The sequence below is a fragment of the Eptatretus burgeri genome, chromosome 17, assembly GCF_056783735.1.
Source record: "Eptatretus burgeri isolate ZD-2024b chromosome 17, Ebu_testis_v1, whole genome shotgun sequence".
In the NCBI taxonomy this organism is placed as follows: domain Eukaryota; kingdom Metazoa; phylum Chordata; class Myxini; order Myxiniformes; family Myxinidae; genus Eptatretus; species Eptatretus burgeri.
In genome coordinates this window covers 35,991,594-36,012,774 of record NC_140977.1, presented here as the reverse complement: position 1 = coordinate 36,012,774, position 21,181 = coordinate 35,991,594, and the positions used below count along the sequence as shown (strand labels likewise).

The 21,181-nt window shown below is 44.1% G+C and overlaps 1 protein-coding gene across 2 annotated transcripts in view; it reads left to right on the top strand.

Moving 5' to 3' along the window:
- The window catches only part of IGSF22 (immunoglobulin superfamily member 22), a 48,380-nt gene that overhangs the window by 25,332 nt on the left and 1,867 nt on the right, over positions 1 to 21,181 (top strand). For both annotated transcript variants that reach the window (XM_085860779.1, XM_085860780.1), the window contains exons 10-25: positions 2,106 to 2,378; positions 2,521 to 2,681; positions 3,587 to 3,722; positions 3,839 to 3,963; positions 4,868 to 5,009; positions 5,230 to 5,526; positions 5,908 to 6,062; positions 7,099 to 7,246; positions 7,710 to 7,883; positions 8,051 to 8,179; positions 10,103 to 10,405; positions 10,518 to 10,606; positions 12,143 to 12,335; positions 16,124 to 16,423; positions 18,863 to 19,008; positions 20,495 to 20,675. In XM_085860779.1, the coding sequence (XP_085716905.1) occupies positions 2,106 to 2,378; positions 2,521 to 2,681; positions 3,587 to 3,722; positions 3,839 to 3,963; positions 4,868 to 5,009; positions 5,230 to 5,526; positions 5,908 to 6,062; positions 7,099 to 7,246; positions 7,710 to 7,883; positions 8,051 to 8,179; positions 10,103 to 10,405; positions 10,518 to 10,606; positions 12,143 to 12,335; positions 16,124 to 16,423; positions 18,863 to 19,008; positions 20,495 to 20,675 (2,952 nt within the window). The remainder of the gene's footprint in view (positions 1 to 2,105; positions 2,379 to 2,520; positions 2,682 to 3,586; positions 3,723 to 3,838; positions 3,964 to 4,867; positions 5,010 to 5,229; positions 5,527 to 5,907; positions 6,063 to 7,098; positions 7,247 to 7,709; positions 7,884 to 8,050; positions 8,180 to 10,102; positions 10,406 to 10,517; positions 10,607 to 12,142; positions 12,336 to 16,123; positions 16,424 to 18,862; positions 19,009 to 20,494; positions 20,676 to 21,181) is intronic.

The window sequence follows — 21,181 nt, the reverse complement described above, 5'->3', positions numbered from 1 at the left end:
ATGGGTCAAGCACAAGACCACCCAATCTCATGAGGAACTAAGCTGGTCTATCCCTGCTGTGACATTCTTAAAATGCACTTCAACGGGAATTTCGTTCAGATCACATGTTACAGTCAGACATTTGTGTTGTTGCCATTGCCAATGGCAAAGACAAATGAGCCATAATGGCTTTCAGCCTCAAAGATTGCATTGCACAATTCGCTTTAAACTCACAAGAGATCACTTCTGATCCCGGATAACCAATCATCTCTGTCTTCAGTGTTTCCGTGCAGTTTGATTTGGGAGGAAAGTGAATATTTTGTTCGATTGTTGGCACACTACGACTGACTCGAGCAATGTCAAATATCGTACATCACTTTCGGAGTGGTCGTTCTCATTCACTGAGGATTGTACTGCAATCGGTACATACAACCCTCAGGGAATTTCGTACTCTTCCTCTGCTCGTCCTGTATCCTTTGTCCCAATTTGTCAATGTTTTCTCCTCATCTATTTCTCCCATGAAAACCTTGCCCCATTCAGAGTATGTTGACATCACATCAACTCTTCTGTTGACCTCAAACTTTGTGTATAAAATACAAGGAGCAGTCAATAAGTAACCTTAAAATGGTGATATAAATTTGAGAACGTAATGTGTGTAGTTCCATTCATTCAGCGGGACCATACTCTGTGCAGAGCGTTGGTGCTGCCTTAGCAGTCTCCTTGGCTCTTGGGCACAACCCAGGATAGGTCATCACTCCAACACAGGATACCAGCAAGCTGACACTCATTTTGCCGACCTCACAAGGATGACAAGCAGAGTCAACCCCACCTGGTATTAATTCAACAGCCAAGTGGGATTTGAACTCAAGATCCTCGAATCCCAAGCCCACCACCTTAACCATTAAGCCAACACCAGGCATGCGTATAGTTGTAGACGACATGTCATATCTATGGGTAAGAGTCATGTTTTGCCTGTTTAAGATCTGGCAACATTGAGAGTTTTAGGTCAGTCAAGCGGTTCCAAGATGGTGGGTGGCTCCCTGAGAACCATGCACCAGGGAGTAGCAATGTTCTGTCATCTGTTTGTTGGGAAGTGAGGGTGTGAATCCCAGTGAAATCCATCGCAGAATGAAAATGCAATGTGGTGACGCATGTTTCTCGCTGCAGCAGGTGTACGACTGGGACAGGAAGTTTAAAAGTGGAGTTCTTTCAGTTCGGGTGCCAGTCATGTCGGCACCCACCTTGCAGACACTTTGCACATCCCCAACACGTTGCGAATGAAATGGTGTGCTGAATGGTGGCTAATGTTTAATTCGGAGACGATGTCATCCAGCGTAACACGACGGTTTTCCCTTAGCATGTGCTCAACTCCTGCAACCATTTCTGGTGTGTCGGCTGTGTGAGACCAGCCCCAGCGAGCAGAGTCTGCCACACTGGACACTCCACTTTTAAACTTCCTGTCCCAGTCGTACACCTGCTGCAGCGATAAACAGGCATCCACATTGCATTTTCATTCTGCGATGGATTTCACTGGGATTCACACCCTCACTTCCCAACAAACAGATGACAGAACATTGCTACTCCCTGGTGCATGGTTCTCAGGGAGCCACAATCTTGGAACTGCTCCACTGACATCATATGCTCAATGTTGCCAGATCTTAAACAGGCAAAACATGACTCTTACCCATAGGTATGACATGTTGTCTGCAACTATACACATGCCTGGTGTTGGCTTACTGGTTAGGGTGGTGGGCTTGGGATTCGAGGATCTTGAGTTCAAATCCCACTTAGCTGTTGAATTAATACCAGGTGGGGTTGACTCTGCTTGTTATCCTTCCAAGGTCGGCAAAATGAGTGCCAGCTTGCTGGTATACTGTGTCGGAGTGCTGACCTGTCCTGGATTGTGCCCAAGAGCCAAGGAGACTGCTTAGGCAGCACCAACGCTCTGCACAGAGTATGGTCCCGCTGAATGAATGGAACTACATACATTACGTTCTCAAATTAATATCACCATTTTAAGGTTACTTATTGAGTGCCCCTTGTAAATTGTGATCTATGTTTGAAAAATTCGGTTATGTTTCTCCTTTTTAACTTGTTTAATATATCCATGTCACCCTCCCTGGTAGATGAATTGCTGGAGATAATATCCAAGCTGAAAAAGACACATGTGAAAGAGCGTGATTCAGCTGTATTTGAACTCAAGTTGTCCAAGCCCATGCAGAATGTGGAATGGTCATTCAATGGCAAACCACTGAAACGTAGTGACAAGTATGACATCGTGGTGCTGGATGGAGGTACTACCCACCAGCTTGTGGTGAAAGACGTGCGGGCAGCAGACAGGGGGAAGTATGCCATTGCTATCGCAGACCAGCGTTCAGAGGCCGAGCTCGTTATGGAAAGTAAGAGAAGTTCTAACTCGATGTCTGCACTGTTTTTTTTTTATTGAAGAAGTATTTTTTTCTTAAAATCTCATTGTCCATTTCAGAAAATACTTAGGTATGCAGCATTTGCCATTCTGTCCACTTGTTTGCATATGAACAGAGGAGCCCATAAAGTTTATCAGCAACATGAAAACTGTCCGGGTGAAGGAGAAGAATGCTGCACGGTTTGAGTGCGAGATCAACGCTAAAGAGGCAAAAGTTCGCTGGCTCAAAAACGGGCAAGAGATTCCTGAAAGCGCCTTCCATAGTGGAAAGTACAAGGTGAGCGACATCTGCGCAGGAAATAAGGGATTGGCAACTATCGCTTGGGCTAAAGGGTAATCTCTAGCAAATGACATAACTACACTTGTATGAAAAATGGCAGAAATTTTCATCTCTCCTCCTAAATCCCCCATACCCCTCTCTTTTCCGGTCACTCATCTATATACAGTATGGTGTGTGCAAAAAAAAAAGGGGGGGTTGGGAGGTGGCCAAAAAGGAGGAAAGTACATTTGCGAATAAAAAAGGGAAGGCAAAGTGGAGAGAAAGGGATCGTAGAGTGGATGCGGAGGAGGGAGAAGAGTTGGGCAGTTGTAAGGAGATAAAAGTAGGTCTAAGTCTTCTTCGTTCATATGCAGCACAAGGCTGCAGGATAGCATCATTGGCCGAGGACGTGGCTGTGCCGCCGATGCGGTGCACTCTATAGGTTAGGACAGGAATTTGTAATTTGACCAAGGTGCCGGCGATGGCTCACCTACTTACTCACCTACCATGGGATCTTAAATGTCGCCCAACTAATGCTAGCAGATGAGGTGCTCGGTTTAACGTCCACCTGAGGGACGGCACACACAATGAATGATACCTCACCCTGACTGTGAGACACCAGAATGACAGTTTGTAGCTGTGCCGACATTCAAACTCAGACTAGGTAACTCAGAGGCCAGCGTGTATACCTCTCGGCCATTCTTAACCGAAGTGACGGGAATGGAATGGGGGAGAGGTGGTGGGGGACGGTAGGCGAGATATTATATTATTATTATTATAGGGAAGATACTAGGGAAAGTTTTGGTGTGTCAAAATGTTTGCAATTTTTGTTGATGCAATACTTGTATGTAGATGGCTGCTCTCGTCTTGCGATCTTACCTTCTCCTAACTCGCTGCCATTTTGTTTTCCTTGCCTTTTTAAGGTGGTATCGGATGGTCGTCGGCATGAGTTGGTGGTAGAAGATGCCGCTGAGGGGGACGCTGGACAGTACAGCGTGGTGATCACACAGGAAGCTGATGACAAGGAATACCGCTCCGGGGCAGATTTGATTGTAGATGGTGAATTGAATGACATTGAAAAGAACAAAAATAATGCACAATACTCATAAAACCCCAATTTTCACATCCCAACATAAAACTAGACCCCAAAACAAGTCTTCTCCTCGATTCTGCAGAACGTCTGGCAACGTTACAAAGTGGCCTGTCTGACCAAGAAGTGCGGACCGGACATAGTGCAGAATTCACCTGCATCCTCGATGATGAGAAAGTTGATGGGGTTTGGCGAAAGGATGGACAGCCGGTAAGTGTGGGAATGGCTGTATCACGAGGAAGTACGTGCAACACTTGAGCTTCCTATTCCAACATGATCATCTTTTTCACCATGTATCCGAGGGATGAGCTAGTTTGAACAATGCAGGAAAACTTTATTTGACCCACCACACCTGACTTCTCCTTTTTGGATCACATCTAATCGATGCCTTTATTTTGTATCATTTTATTCACATTTCGTACAAGACGTTAAAATCCACATTGCATGAGCGGTGACCAGTGGAGTCCATAGGCAATCTATAGTCTTTTTTTTTCTTTAAACACATTCGGGGTTTCGTAATTCCATCCCGACCAAAAAGGTATTTGGTTGACCGACAGACTCTTGTGAAAGATATGATGGGATTCGTATCTTGCAGATGGTTGTTGTTGGTGGTCAACCAAAACAAAGTCTTTGCAACTGCAGAACCGCTTTCTTAGCATCACTCACAGAGGAACTATAATTCAGAGGGATGAGTAATGCTTCAGACTCCAAGACATGATTTTAGTCAGGGTACGAGCCCACAATGGCCACCTCCTTTTAAAGGCATTGTGGGATCTTTAACATCCGTAAGCCAGTGATATCGTATGGTAGACAGGAGGATGTGCTCTACCGTATCGCAGGTACCCCATTTTCATATCGCACTATTTTAATCAGTTTTTAATTGGATTCGAGTAAAGTAGGTGAACGTTGCACCAGGTGATCCATCTTGCCAATCCAAAGATGAATATGGATGTTCGTCAATGAGCACAGAAGCAAGGAACATAAAGCAAATTCCATTGTGGACCTTAAATAAATGTATGTTCATGAATTGTTGAATAGAGCATTAAGTTTATGACATCCACTTTTACAAAGCTATACCCAAAGCAAGCAGACAATTCTGTCCCTACATGTCTAGATCACCGAGAGCGACAATATAACGATCGTGAAACAAGGAGCAGTCCATCGTATAATGATCAAAAACGTGCACGATGAGGACATGGGACGCTACAGCTTCACGGCCAAAGGTGTTCGCACGGAAGCCTCCCTCGAGGTTGCAGGTAAAGTGTCCTAGAAGAAAATGGAACTTTTGGCCTACATTATTGGTTTCCTGTGCATAGGTGAGACATATCATCTACCGATTTGGTGATGGGCACAACGATAACTTTGTCACTTAAATGTGGGGGAAGGCAGTCGACCTCATGTAAGGAAAATGTGTGGTCGAAACTTTTGAGATCTTTATGAGTCTCATCATACCCTCTCGGCATGTGCATCCCTCAGATCCTCCAGAAATAGATCCTGAGCTGGTGGAAAAGCTGATGAAAGAGCCAATCACGGTAAAGGCTGGACAGACAGCAACCTTGAACATTCCTTTCAAGGGAAAACCTCCACCCAAAGTTACTTGGCTTCGTGGAGACCTGGAGGTGGAGGCGGATGAGCGTGCAAAAATAGAGCGTCGTAAAGATGGCACAACATTCATGTTGTCGAAGTGTGTACGTGATGATAGTGGGCCACTCTCCCTCCGGCTCCGCAGCAGCGCTGGCTCACTCATCGTCAACATACTGCTTAATGTCGTGGGTGGGTTTTCCACTGCAATTCCTGCCTTTCTTTCCCCCCTTTGTACATTTGGTTTCTGTTTTCTGTTTTCTAACCCGAGATACGAGCACCGACATCCTCGTGATCACATGCACTAATACAATGTCTCAAGGACCATTGCTAATCACTTCAGCAATAATTTTGCTCCTTCACTTGAGAAGATGTACTGTATCTCCATAAGTATTAACAAGTGAAGTTTTGTGTGCTTTTGCTCCAACAGCTGGATTGCAATGTGTGACAGTTGTAGTTTTTCCCCCGAAAAACGCTTCTATTACTTTAGAAATTATACATGAGTGGTATGAACTTCACGTAAATGTCAGATCTAAGTTATACTCTGTTCTTCCCTTTGCATAACGTCCACAGACATTCCAAAGCCCCCACAGGGCCCGGTGGAATTTACAGAGCACACTGGCCAAAGGATCACCATGAAATGGAAAGCACCCAAGGACAATGGCGGACGTCCCATCACCGGTTTTACCATCGAGCGCCGCAAGGAGGGTCGCAACACCTGGGTCAAAGTACGATTCATTTTGCAAAGGAACTTCGGGTGGCCACTAAAGACCCGATGGGGAACCAAAACATTGGGATTTTATAGATGGCGCACCGCAGTAACCCAATTGGATATACTTGGCTTAACTAAAGCTATTTGGTGAAATTATGGTGCAAATAAGAGGATGATGATAATATATGGAGGTAGAAATTTAAAAATGAAAATATCGGCATCCTCGAGGGGAAAACATTGCTTTCTACATATTACGTATACAAGTGGAAAATTTTGATGACCTCCCCCCCCCCCCCCGTCCCCCTCCAGACACGTTCCTTGCTTTCTACGACATTTCCTTCCCTTTCACCTCATCTCCTTTCTCCATGGTAACAACTCCCCAAACCCTTCCATCATTTTCTACCCGATATACCCTCTTTACTGTACTGTACACCCATAATGTATGGATTTTCTCACAATTAAATGAGTAGCTAACATTTTGAGAATTATAAGACAAATACACAATATGTTGGCTATTTATTAGTCTTGGTTGTAGGTGTGGGTATGATTGAACACCAAAACTTAAAGGACCGATGTGATGAATATCCATTCATAAAATGCATTCGGTCAATCTAATGCCCAGTTCTTCATTGCACGGCGGCCCCTGGTGGCTGAAAGTGCGGCCCCTGACGTGAGGTCGATAATACACAAATGTGAAAAACCCCCATCATAATTTGCCATAAATGCTATCAAACTGACCCAATGGTTTCAAATGTGTGTTCCAATGCGAAGCTTAAAAGCAACGTCACTACATCAGTAGATTGCAGTATACAAACAATTATGCTTGCAGCCCAGCAACCACAAAGAAAAAAAAAAGGGAAAAGAGTACGTAGAAGTGGGGCCTAATGGCAGCCATTTTGGAGTCCTGTAGGCGGTGTTGCGGCTCTCACACTGATGTCCTTTATTGGCAAAAGTGGATCCCTTTGAAAAAAATAGTGAAAATCACTGATCTAACGCGTCATTTAATGCAAGTGCTTCTCTGGTTCCTTTCAAGAATTTATTTCATTTTTCAGGTGGGAGAAGTAGATCAGCACAGCACAACTTTCTCACATGAAAAGGTCGAAGAAGGAAAGAAATACCAGTTTCGGATTCATGCCGTCAACAGCGAGGGTCTCAGCGAGGCGCTCGAGTCGGATGAGGTCCACGCTGGAGAACCGTATGGTGAGATGTTATTTAGAAATACTGTAATGGGCTGACAGGATGGTCTCGAGGTACGCATACTCACCTCTAAGCTGTCTGGCCTGGGTTGGAATCCTGACCCAGCAATAACTTTCATCCTGTTGTTTCACAGGCAGGGCGATTCATCATTAATCAATCAATGTGTGTGCCATCCCTTGGATGGACATTAAATGGGCATCCCCTCTGCCAGAATTAGTTTGTGGATGTTAAAGATCCCACGGTGTCCTTTGTGAAGAGTAGGCGAGCTGTGGCCGGCACCATGGCCAAATTCCAAATTTCTGCACTAACCACGAAAGGGCATTACACCAGCGGCGCAGCCATGCCCTCAGTCAATGATGCTACCGCACAGCCTTGTGCTGCATACAAAGAAGAAGATTTAGAAATATTTAATCGATTAACCAACGAACGAACCAATCATAAACTAGTCTTCCTTGCTCTCCAACAGTGGCACCTGATGCACCAACTGCTCCACAGGCGACAAATGTCACCAAGGATTCAGTGACACTTTCCTGGGTTCCACCGCAAAACGATGGTGGAAATGCAATTCGTGGTTACATCGTGGAACGACGCAAGAAGAACAGCAACCTTTGGGTCACAGTAAATACGGAACCTGTACAGGGTAAGGATTACTTTCACACAATCTCTGCATCTTATTATAGCGCAGAGCCTTCATATGGTACAAACAAGGCCATGGGCTAGCCGATCATAGTAAATTGACTGGAACTTGGTTTGATAGGAATGCATATCTTACAGCAGGTCACCAAAGGCTGGACTGACTGTGTGCAGGGACAGAGTTGGTGGCTGGGAAGATGGTGGAAGGGATGGAATATGAATTCCGTGTGAGAGCTGTGAATGCAGCTGGACCTGGACACCCAAGCCCTATGTCTCAAGCAATTCTTATTCGCGACCCGATTCGTAAGTTGGTCTTGCACTACAAGAATGCACAACCAAGTGGTGATCACTTTCCCTCGTTCTGACCCTTCCTAATCAATAACCATCGTGGCAGCAACACAAGGTTCCATCCGTGCATGGAAAAAAATCTCCATTGAGATACAAAATCAGACTAGGGCGAAGTCAATGGCACGCCATCGCAAATCCCCACACTTCCCATCGAAAGAGGGCAAAAAGTTCCACCAGGAATGACCCAATATCAAATTCTGAGTTTTTTTCCCCCCCATTATGACCCCAAGTCCCCACTCCCTGGGGCATGAACTGGGGGTCAAATCCCCCAAAATCGTGACACATTTCATGCATCCCCCAACGATGATTGCATATACAGTTTCATTTAAAAATGTCTGTAATTGCATTTTTTAGAATTTGACCTTTTGATTTTGGTATTTGACCTACCCCAGGGTGCGGGTCTAAAAATGGCACTGCTCTTGCACCTTCCTGTCATGTGGTGATCATAACTGAGGATAATTCCTCCCTATTGGGGAGAAAAACCGTTTGACTCAGTCTTAAGCCGCTGTCACACCTTGACGTTTATGGCAACGTATCAAAATGTATGTAAAACGCTGGCGTACACTGAACTATTGATGGTTTTTTTTATTTTTGGGCGTATAATAACGTGTTGGACGTATGCATAACATATTAGTAATGTAAACAGAACGTTTTAATCACATATAGATAACTTATACCAACGAATGCTGAGCGTGTTGTCGGCGTTCACAACCTATGCCCAACGATAGTCTAACTTATGCAAAGCACGGCAGCGTATCGCCGATGATCACGTGGCATAGGCTATTAAAGGCTGTGGCTCGACGATTCAAATCTTAACCGCACTAGACATCGAAGTGTGAAGCCGCTGTCACACCTTGACGTTTGAGCCAGCGTATGCCGACGTATGAAAAATTTGCCGAACCAAGCTGGCACACGTCGAATACGTTATGGGTAAGTTTTGTATACATTAAGAGTACGCTGGCATACGTCGTAGTACGCTGGCATACGTCATTGTACGCCGAGTACGTTGAGAAATTTTCAGCATGTTGAAAATTTCTCGACGTATGACACACATTCCGCATATGCTGGAATAAGTTGTAGGCACGTTACGCGATCATTGACACACGTCGACATATGTTACTAATAAGTCGAAACACGTCGATGTAAAGGTTAGCGTCAGTGTTCCAGACTCCCTGGTTTTTTTTTTTTCTTCGGTATGACGGTTATGATTTACATCGTTGAGTGGCAGCCTTTTAATTATATTATAACCGCACTAGAAATCAAAGTGTCAACATCACCGTCATGCCGAAGAAAAAAAAAATTAAAAAAAAAGAAAAGAAAAACCAGGGAGTCTGGAACACTGACGCTAACCATTACCTCGACGTGTTTCGACTTATGAGTACCTTACAAGTAATGTGTGTCAACGATCGCGTAGCGTAACGTGCCTACAACACGTTACTCATCGGTTAGAAATAAGTTTCGGGTACGCTAAACATTACCTCGACGTGTTTCGACTTATGAGTAACTTACAAGTAATGTGTGTCGACGTGTGTCAACGATCGCGTAACGTGCCTACATCTTATGGCCAGCATTATGTGGAACATGCGAGTCATACGCTGGCATACGTCGGGAAATTTCAAGCATGGAAAATTTGTCTTAACAGCTCGGAGAACTACGACGTTTGCCAGCGTGCTCTTAACGTATACAAACTTACCCATAACGTATTCGACGTGTGCCGGCGTTTTAGCCCAATTTTGCATACGTCAGGCATACACTGGCTAAATCGTCAAGGTGTGACAGGGCCTTTATCGAACAGTTCAGTTATATTAATGAAAGATTGGAACTAATACGAATGTTCTGTAGGAAAATCCACCATCCGTCTGTTGACCTATCTTGCAGACCCTCCAAGTGCCGTGCAAGACCTGGAAGTCATTGATACCACCTACTCGAGTATCTCCCTGGCTTGGAAGGAGCCAAAGGACCTCGGAGGATTCACGCCCTTCAGCTACATAGTGGAAATGAAGCCTGAAGATGGAGTGGAATGGTCACGCTGTAACATGAACACTCTTACAGACACAAGATTCACGACGACAGGACTCCGGGAAAAAGGCCGCTACATGTTTAGAGTGCGTGCAATAAATGAAGCCGGGCTTGGCGAGCCATGTGATCTGGGTCACTGCGTGGTGGCCATGCCCCCACCAGGTAAGTAAACGGATACCAAGACCTCACTTCTGAGTATCAGCTGAGATCTTGACTTGAGATTGGCTTTGTTGGTGGGAGGGTGACCGAACAACATTCTTTGTGATTATTGCAGTGCGCCCAAAATTTAAGCTGACAGCCGGACACAAGTCGTATCTCTTCCTCAAAGCCGGGGATGCCATCCGCTTGAACATCCCTTTTATAGTGAGTCATGTGTCTCTCTCCAAAGTCTCTCGAACTCCAGTTGGATTGCATATGAAGTTTTGTTGACACTTAAACATCTTTGTAATTATCTCAAGCTGTCTAATACATGTCATAATTGTTGTGACAACTTGTTATAAGTGGAAATTAAGACTTGAAGTGGGAGTAACTGTGACCACGGACATGAGAAACTGACCCACAGAATAGAAAAAAAAAAAAGTTGAAGCAGTCGTAATTCGGACTCAACGACAAAATGCAACTTGTCTGCAATCGACTGGCTTGGGACGTTAAAAAATGTCCGCGAATTGAATGGAGTGGGGACGTTTTATCTTTCTGCAATTGGGCTGCTAGGAAAAAAGGGAGCCATTGTTAAATTTTTAACGCACGGTTTCAAAGTTGGCCAATTACCATTTGGCTATCCCATCATAGCACGATATGTGTATGGGCCCACAACATATACAAAAATTTCATTTTGTACTTGCTTTCCTAATCGTCCCAATATTTGATCCACCTTATTTTCATCTTCCAACTTTGGTTTGGAAACAACTCATTTTGACCCACAGCTACTGTTATGAATAGTAAGTGAAGTGGTGGTGAAGTGAATAGCCTACAACTCTGCACAATGAAACTTCCATCCATCCATTGGGACCATTGTGCCCAATATCACAGAAGACTGCTTTGGCAGCGCCAACACTGCACAGAGTATGGTCCCAATCCATCCATCCATCCATCCATCGAGACCACACTCTGTACAGAGCATTGGTGCTGCCAAAGCAGTCACCCGAGCTATTGGGCACAATCCCGGATGGCTCGCCACTCCAACGCAGGATACTCAAATGGCTCAATCATCCCAGTAAGCTGATACTCATTTTGCCAACGTCAGAAGGATGACAGACTGAGTCAACCCCAGCGGGTATTAATTAAACAACCAAGCAGGATTTGAACTCTGGACCTTAGGATCCTGAGCCCACCACCCTAACCATAAAGCCAAAACCAGGCATGTTCAACAAAACGTAATATCAGTAAAAATACAAAATAAATGTTCAAATTCATTACCAAACCTTAAAAATGGCACACATAACCGTTCTTCCATGTTAAACATGCATTATTATGAATTTTTTAAATTAAATATATGGTGTCAAATTGCCACCATTCTTCTTCTTCTTTCATATGCAACACATAGCTGAGAATGCAATCATTGGCCGAGGGAAGGCACACACATTGATGCCTCACCTTACCTGCGAGACACCGGGATAACAGGCTGCGCTGAGACTCAAACCCAGGCTAGATTGCTCAGAAGCAAGTGTGCTGTGTGTACCTCCTAAAGCCATCATGGCAGCACATCATTCATGCTATTTATTCCCCAAGTTCACGATTAACATTTTAAATTATTTCTCATTTTTGCAGAGGCATGATTTTTTTTAGGTTACAACATTACGCGAAGACTTGACGTGTTCCTGTGCATGTCTGTTTGCATCCACCTTAAATTTAAATTGTACATCAGCAGTGACGTCAGCACTTATCTGCACCCGGTGACAGGGTGTTCCTGAGCCTAAAGTCGCATGGCTAAAGGATGGACGTGCATTGGCTGATCGTGCCAGCGTCGCCAACACCAAAGGCTTCTCCCAGCTGCAGGTTGCCAGCGCAGACAGGTCGGATGCCGGCCTATACACAATCACCATTGAAAATGAAATTGGCAGCGAGACATTCAACATTCATATTGAGGTGGCCGGTAAGAGGAATCCTGATGTACACCAGACATGCCAGGCAGACTAACCGAAGAAATAATGTTCACACAATATTAACAATAATAATAATAATAATAATAATAATAAATTAACAGAAGAAAAACAGGAGGTTACCCAGTCCATTAGACTGGGTACACTAATAACACTGAACAACAAATTTCAAAAAAATTTTTTTACTGGAGATGTGTAAAGTGATTAAGACTAATTTGGGTACGCTGATTTCAAAAATCATAACCGTTTTGCTGTATCACGTCAGGATTTTCAGGAACAGAAATATTCCCATTGCCTAGAAGTCAGGATTTCAATGAAATTTACATATGTCTTTAACATGTCTATTTCGTACAATTGTTGTTAACTTGTGTTATATTTCTTTCTTTCAGATAAAGATGAGTAGGCGTTCCTGTACCAATCATCCTGACAACTTCTGTTATGTCTGTGGTCGGTATACCAAAAAAGATCAACAGCGAAGTATATCTACAGCAGTGAAAATGAAGGCCGCCTACTTTCACTACTTCGGGTGTAAGGTGGGGGACCAAGAACAGAGCTGGGCACCACACATCTGCTGCACAAGCTGTCACACAACCTTGACTCAGTGGTTGGTGGGCAAGCGCACGAGCATGCCATTTGCGGTGCCCATGCTATGGCGTGAGCCGCAGAATCATCATGATGATTGTTATTTCTGCTGCACAAGCATCGCCGGCTTCAACAAGAAGAATAAAGGTCACATCAAGTACGCTGACTGCGTCTCTGCTCGTAAACCTGTGCCTCATGATGACGAGAACCCCGTTCCAACACCTCCAGCTGATCAGAACATAGCTGTAAGCAGTGGTGAAGAGGATGGTGATGATGAACCTTTTGAACCCGACACTCAAGAATCACACCATCTGAACCAGGGAAACTTAAATGATCTTGTAAGAGATCTCTCGCTGTCAAAGGCGAAGGCAGAGCTGCTTGGATCAAGGCTGCAGCAGTGGAATCTACTTGAACCTAACACCAAGATATCCTTGTTCAGAGCACGTCACAGAGACATGGCTGAGTTCTTTGAGATGGAAGACACGATGACATTCTGCAATGACATCAACGGTCTGTTGAAAACTTGGGTGTGATCACGATCCTGCAGACTGGCGCCTCTTCATCGACTCGGGGAAGAACAGCTTGAAGGCTGTTTTGCTCCACAATGGCAACAAGAAACCATCAGTCCCACTGGCTCACGCGTTCGGCATGACAGAGACCTATGAGACTATGCGGCAGCTGCTTTATTCCATCAAGTACAATGACTTCAACTGGCACATCTGCGGAGACTTGAAAGTGGTGGCGCTGTTGTTAGGGCTGCAGTCAGGCTACACGAAATACATGTGCTTCCTTTGTCTCTGGGATAGCAGCGACGACAAGAATCACTGGACGAAGAAAGATTGGGAAGAGCGAAAAGAGCATGTACCTGGTCGACACTACGTGAAGCATGTCGCCCTTGTCGACCCAGCCAAGGTTTTCCTTCCACCACTCCACATAAAGCTCGGCTTGATGAAAAGTTTTGTACGGGCAATGGATCTGAATGGGCGTGGGTTTTTATACCTCAAGGAAAAGTTTGGCAACACCTTGTCGGAGGCCAAGATCAAGGCTGGTGTCTTTGTTGGACCGCAAATCCGACAGATTATGAAGGACGAAACTTTTCCGACAACTCTAAACCCCAAAGAGCTGGCAGCGTGGAGGAGCTTCAAAGCTGTGACGGACAACTTCTTGGGGAACGAGCGCGCGGACAACTATGAAGAAATAGTGCAGCAGCTGCTGGAGTCCTTCAGGAAACTTGGCTCCAGGATGTCCCTGAAAATCCATTTCCTACACCAGCACCTGAACTTCTTCCCTGACAACTTGGGAGCAATCTCGGACGAGCACGGCGAGCGATTCCACCAAGAGATTTCACTCATGGAGACGCGTTACCAAGGGCGGCACAACCCGAACATGATGGGCGATTTCTGCTGGTTCCTGCATCGTGAAACTGACACAGAGCAGCACAAACGCAAAGCCAAATGCCTAAAGCATTTTTAATTACATTCTAGTGGAGTTTTTCTGTAATTTCTATAATTTTGAAGCATTCATGATGAAATAAATGAATAAATGAATTTTTGTAAATTTCATTGAAATCCTGACTTCTAGGCAATGGGAATATTTCTGTTCCTGAAAATCCTGACGTGATACAGCAAAACGGTTATGATTTTTGAAATCAGCGTACCCAAATTAGTCTAAATCACTTTACACATCTCCAGTAAAAAATTTTTGTTGTTCAGTGTAATATAACAGTTGCTGTGTTGCTAACATAAAAGTAGCTTTCAATGCTTTGGAGAGGCATTTAAGAGTTAACCATGAAATGTAGATGCCAACCACAAGTTTTGAAGCAGGTTACATCAGTGAAAGTCATTAGTTAGCCAACTGGGGTTTCGCATGTAATCCGATAACGCGGTGGGACGTATCCTGAAACTATCAAGATTACGATCAAGAAGCATATTGTTGCGGAAATGACTTCGCATGGTGAAGAATGTGGAGATTAAAGTAGTTAATTCCCTTAGTTCATGTTTTCGGATAGTTGAGGAAAAATGAACTGCAATAGGAATATGCGTCGATAAGCAAATTGAAAGCATGTCATCTCCTCTCCCAATGTTTGTGTCTAAACACGCTTTTCTCTCAAACCCTCACTCTGGTGGTTTATCATTTGTAAATCTGTCTTTTTATCCTTTTAAAAGGCAGTGGCCTTGTGGGTTATGAGGCAGCAGTTCAGGCGTGCTCTGGCCAAGCCTTGACCATTCGAGACCGCCCGAGAAGTTTTGGGGAAGGGCTGTGGCTTGAGTGGCGCCTGAACAGCCAATGAGCTGTAGAGCGGATTGGGCTTAGTGACAACATGGGATGTCACCTGAGGTCAAAGAAAGAGCTCCGACCTGTACATACAGTGACCGAGTTGAGTCGAGTTAGGTCGCATCTAAAGTGGAGCTCTCAGGAAGGAAGGGAATGCACGACTGGCCTAATGTGGAGGCGGAATGAGCACCTCCCATCACGTCATCCGCTCCTCTTATACCTAGAGGTCTTTCTCCTGTGGTGTGCCTGAGGCCTTAAAATAGTTGAATATGAGCCTTCCAGTCCCAAGAAAACACATGTATCATTTATTGTAAATAACATTGCAATGCATTTTATTGCAACTTCCTTGTTCCTTCCCCTCCCCATTTACAATTACACCACTTATCAAACTCACCGGGTCTCCGAGTCATTGAGACTGCTACGATCGCAGAGTTAGCTTTAAATCAATTTAGAGGATATTCAGGTTTTGGGTACCCAAATATCCTCCAAAACGAGGTTTTGGAGGATATTCAGGGAGCCTGTTATTAAACTCACCTGCTCGCAGGCCAGAACCAACGCTCGGGTTCATCTTGATTACGACCCCGGCGAGGCAAGGTGCTCGAGTGTGCCGCTCAATCGGCCGTGGGTGTTCTAAATTTGAGGTTGGCAAATAGTCCTTAATCCAGCTGAAAGTGCCTCGGCCAATTGGTGGACATGACCCCTCATAATATTGGTGGTCAGGTTTGGGATTTGAACGCCGATTCCAAATCCTGACGACCCGTAACAATGCATTCCAAATCCTTGATGATATCGTCTTAAACCAGATTTGAACCCACCACCTCCAGGATGATAATCCAGTCTGTTGCATGCGATGCAACCGTATACACAAATTTATATATTATATCAACAAAACTGACATGTTATCCTGATCCTCACCCTCCCACAGATATTCCACGGCCACCAGGTAAGATTTGCCTTGCAGAAGAGATACAAAACACTGTGACACTCAATTGGGAACCCTCGCCCGATGACAGCCCCACTGATCGGCTTCACTACGTCGTCCTCAAGCGAGATTCCAGCACAATGACGTGGTACACCTTGTCCGATCGTGTTGCCAATACCAAGTACATCGCTACAGACCTCATTCCAGGACGCAAATACTACTTCCGCATCATTGCCAAGTCAGAGCTAGGCTGCAGCGACCCTTCAGACAGCAAAGAAGCCTGGCTCGTACCCAAGCAGAAGAGTGAGTGTGATAACATGCAGGTTTTCCACCATAATTATTGCCTGTTCATTACCAAAAATGTGAGGCACCAGGTGCCTTCATCACATTAACAGTATGTAATATATGCTTCCAAAAGTGCTAGCCATCATTCACTAATGGATTTTGTCATCCAGCATAGGCTGCTTTTGCTCCACCACTCGATAATGGTGCATCAAGATCTGGCTTGCATACTCGCTTGTGAAGGCTGTAATATACTGACATTTTGGTTTTGCCAATTGTTTAAGTTGAGCTCCATGAAATCTTCAAATTTCCATTCCTTTTACTTTTAATACCTCTGCCAGCGATGGTGGATGGAGGTTATGTTTTTCAGGCCTGTGTTTGTGAGCACGATGTATCAAACAAACAAACAAAAAAATTGACGGATTCGGATGAAACTTTGTGGACAGGTTGGATATGTGAAAGACAAATCGATTAGATTTGGGTGAAGATCCGAATATGAGAATTTTTTTTTTTAAGTGATTCTTCTCAAATTGAGAGATAGGGCTAAAAATGACATATAGCATAACATTTCAAAAAGTTGTGCACGATTTATGGCAAAACTAGGTGGATGAGATGGTGAGGCGACAAGAACACACCAATTCGATTTTGGTTAAGGTTGAGATGCAGATCCGGCCTATCAGTGGAATACAAAGCGTAAACTGTTCAGCCTGGCAGAGGTATGTGCTCTACCGAGTACTGTTCTAGTTTATACAGCTATCAATAAAGGCTTATTGAAGAGCAGAAGTAGACGAGCCATCACGGACAAAATGGCGAAATTCTAAATTCCTTCCCGAACTACTTGGTCAAACGTCAGGTCTGACCAGGCAGTTTGTGAAAGATTAGGCCGAAAACCTTCGCTGGCCAACCCCACAAGAATGTGCAAGTAATTGTGGCCGTTAAAGAAATAATAATAAAAATAACAAGGCACAAAGAATCAACAGACAACATGGGGGTGAATGGAAAATAGTAGGACAAGAGCAACGATGTATGTATCACAGTTCAAGATGAGGAATTGTGGGGTGAACGGTGGGGACAAGGTCTCAGCCTTGTCCCTTGGAATAAAGCTCAGAGATAGATATGGGGAACAGCATGAGGTGCTGTTGGTAGAACTAAACAACATACTTGGGAAGATAGTTCCAAAGGTGGGATGAATGAACGGTGACCAAGTTTAGACTTTGGGAGGGTAGCAAGGGTTTCTGGAAGAATGTGCGTGACTTCCAAAAGGCAAGGGTTGGGCAGAGAGGCGAGCAGGCGTCGCAATGGTCTCGCATTCCATTTGGGGTGAAATTAATTTTTTTAAATTCTCGTTTACACATCTGGATATTCACCAAAATTGAACCAATTTGTCCTCGTCACACACCCAACCTGTCCAAATTTCATTGGAATCCATCCATAACTTTGCTATCCTGCTCACAGACAAAGAGGTGAAAACAACCTGCGTCTACCCTCAGTGGTGGAAATAATGACTGAGACTATCTTGGTGAGAGTCTTGACGATTTAAGACAACAAAATGGAATGCCGATGTTTAAGCACCACTTATTTGCTCTTAATTTGCGAACGGTACATCCGGTAATCGTAAAATTGAGAGAAATTTTAGTGCAGAGCATATTAAAAAAAAAGCATACAATTTAATGTTAGTGTGTATAATAGCAATACGAAGGACAAAGGATCAAATACATTGCCAATAACTGCAGAAGAGATAGAAGAACTGCATTGCCAATAACTGCAGTCACCTTACCAGTGGTGATGATAATGGATGTCAGTTAATAGGTCATATTAACATGAAGGGGCTGGCAGGATAGCAGAGAGGTGTGCACATTTGCCTCTTCGCTGTCGAGCCTGCATTTGAACCTTGGTTTCAGCTAAAAACTGTAATCCTGGTGTTTCACAGGCAAGGCGATTCATCAACGCGTGTACCATCCATTAGATTTATATTAAACAGGACATCTGATGTGACAAAACAGTTTGTGAGCGTTAAAGATCCCATGGTGTCCTACGCGACGAGCAAGCGAACTATCGCCCGGCATCCTGAACAAATTACAAATACCTGTCACAACCCTACAGAGGGCACAGCCACACCCCCAACAGAAAAATTGATGCAAACTCACAGCCACATGCTGCATATAAAAGAACATAGAGTGAGGCTCCACGACACCATTATCGCCTTGCACCCTGAAAATAAATTTGGGGATTTCAAGGTTACAATTATGATGAACTTTCTTGCAGGATTTGCAAGTATCCAAGTGAATTGCCTGTTTTAAACCCTTTACCCCAACATTGGTTCACATGAACAACCGTTTGTAATGCATGTCCCTCGGAAGTAGATGTCATAAAATAAAACAAGTTAACAATTTTGGCAAAATGGAAAGTGCTGAAAAACGACTAATTCATGGCATGTGCATAACCCACCGACCCATCCAGACTTGTTTGACGTGAAGATTGAGAAATACCATGAGAAGGAGAGGGAGAGTGCTCCGGAGTTTGTGTTGGAACTCAAAGACCACTGCATACCATGCGGATGTGACTGCAAGATCAGCTGTGCTGTTACAGGGCATCCGAACCCTAAGGTATATGCGTTCCCTGCCGATGTGTCTCAGAGGGAAATTGCGGTGTTTGGATGAAAAATCATGTGATGCAAGTGTGTTACAGATGCCATTTATGGGTGTGAATATCTTTTTAAACGCCGATCCACAGGAAGTCTTCGAAAGCTTTTCCTTCGGGATATTAACCAAAGTCAAAAGTACTACATCATGTGGGAAATAAGGTCGACGGGTTTCACTCAACACCGTTTTTCACTGCACAGTGTACATCCTTGTGTTCGAATCTGCCAAGGTGAACTCCAAGCAAACTTCATTGAAACATTTCTCCTAAATTTACTTTTAAGCGATGATATTAATGACTAAGGCATCACAGAACAAAACAAGAAAGAGCGATCAGAGATTGCATGACCCTCGCCAGGACTTGTTTTGTGTGGTATGTAGACAATGGAGGTCAATGTTCATAAAGCGGACAAAAAAGACCTTTTCGGTTTTATTGTACAGTAAACACTTGTTTTACAGGGGGGATTACGTTCCTGGAAACCAACGCATAAAATAAAACCTCAGGCATATGGGAAAAGGGTGGTTAGGTTCAGGCTCAGTTCTCTCACCTACAAACTCACACACCATGTATTGGAGCGGTTTGCAGGAGTCACCCGCACGGGTGGCGCAAAATAAAAATTTTCTAGCCAAGCTCGTTTTCTTTGAGCAATGTTTTTTTTTTGTTTTTTTTTTTACTATCACGAGTAACAAATGACACTTTTGCACAAATAAACGTAATAACTAACAAAAGGGCATTAAACATGTTAAAGTGTGTTTTTTTATGACTGCAATACATTCGGTCGTTATTTATCCAATCTCAACCAAACTTGACAAGAAAACTAAGGGTCACATTATGGATGTTATAACAGCTTCATTTGTCCCCTTCCCCAAGGGGGGGGGGGGTTTCCTCCTTGGACAAACTCCATGATAACACATAGAAATAGCTTATCGTGATGTTTCGTGGGACACCTCCACCAGAAGTAAAAAAAATTATTATAAACCACAAACACATACGATTACCTTTCCAAACAGTCGTGACTGCTGTTTAGCAACAAACTGAAAGGGAGGAAAACCCAGGGTATGTTCAGTTACCAAGCTAGTCATTACCCTGTGCCCAAGTCCCCACCCCCTGGGTCATGAATTGGGGATCAAATCAAAAAATAGTGACATATTTCATGTATCCCCTTATATTGATTGCATATACAAAGTTTCATTTAAAATGTTTTAAAATGTGTCATGAGTTGCATTTTTTGGGGGGGGTATTTAACCTTTTGACTCTGCCAAAAATTATACTGCTCTCGCAACTTCTTGCCATGTGGTGATCATAACTATCAAATTAGTGAGTTTCGACACAACCACTTTGTAAGAGATAGCGTGACGGACTGACAGACAGACTAAAATAACCCCCCCCCCATACTTTTTTCAAAAAGCCTGGCGATAATAAACCAAGTTATTTGCTCGTATCTCCCACAAGGTACATTGGTTGAAAGATGCTGCACCACTGGACGAAAACTCCAACTGTTGGAGCACAGACACTTACGGTGTTTGCTCACTCAACATTGCCATCACCAACTCCAAGGATGCTGGACATTACACCATCACCGCCAAAAACCACCTCGGAGAGGTCACATGTGGCTCCACTCTCATGGTCATCGGTCAGTCTCGATAGCCGCATATAGATGTAGAAACCACATTGCAATTATAAATGTAACAGTAGCTGTGGGCAATTATAGAACAGAAACGCACGCACGCACACACACGCACACACACACTTTTTTAACCCGGCCCCACCCCCCTCTTGTTTAAATGATACGTAGATGGGATCTTGGCTGGTTTTCTTAACAGGCTTGACCTGATGAATTTGATTCTATCAAATTATAACTGCACGATGACAAAAAGAAAATAAATTCCCCATTCAATTGGTAACGATAGCACGTCAACATGCCTGATCAAGACTTGGCCTCACACAGCATGTGCCCCCCTCAAACGGGTATGGCTCTGCTCACAATCAACTGGTGAATTTATGACTTTTGTAATCATTGTTGCTCGCTTAAATTACCGAAACCTGAGGCCAAAAAATCAAGTCTCATGTCCAGCCTGCTAGCATTTGTCGGTGGACGTCGAAGATCAAACTGTGTCTTTTGCAAAGAGAAAGGGAGCA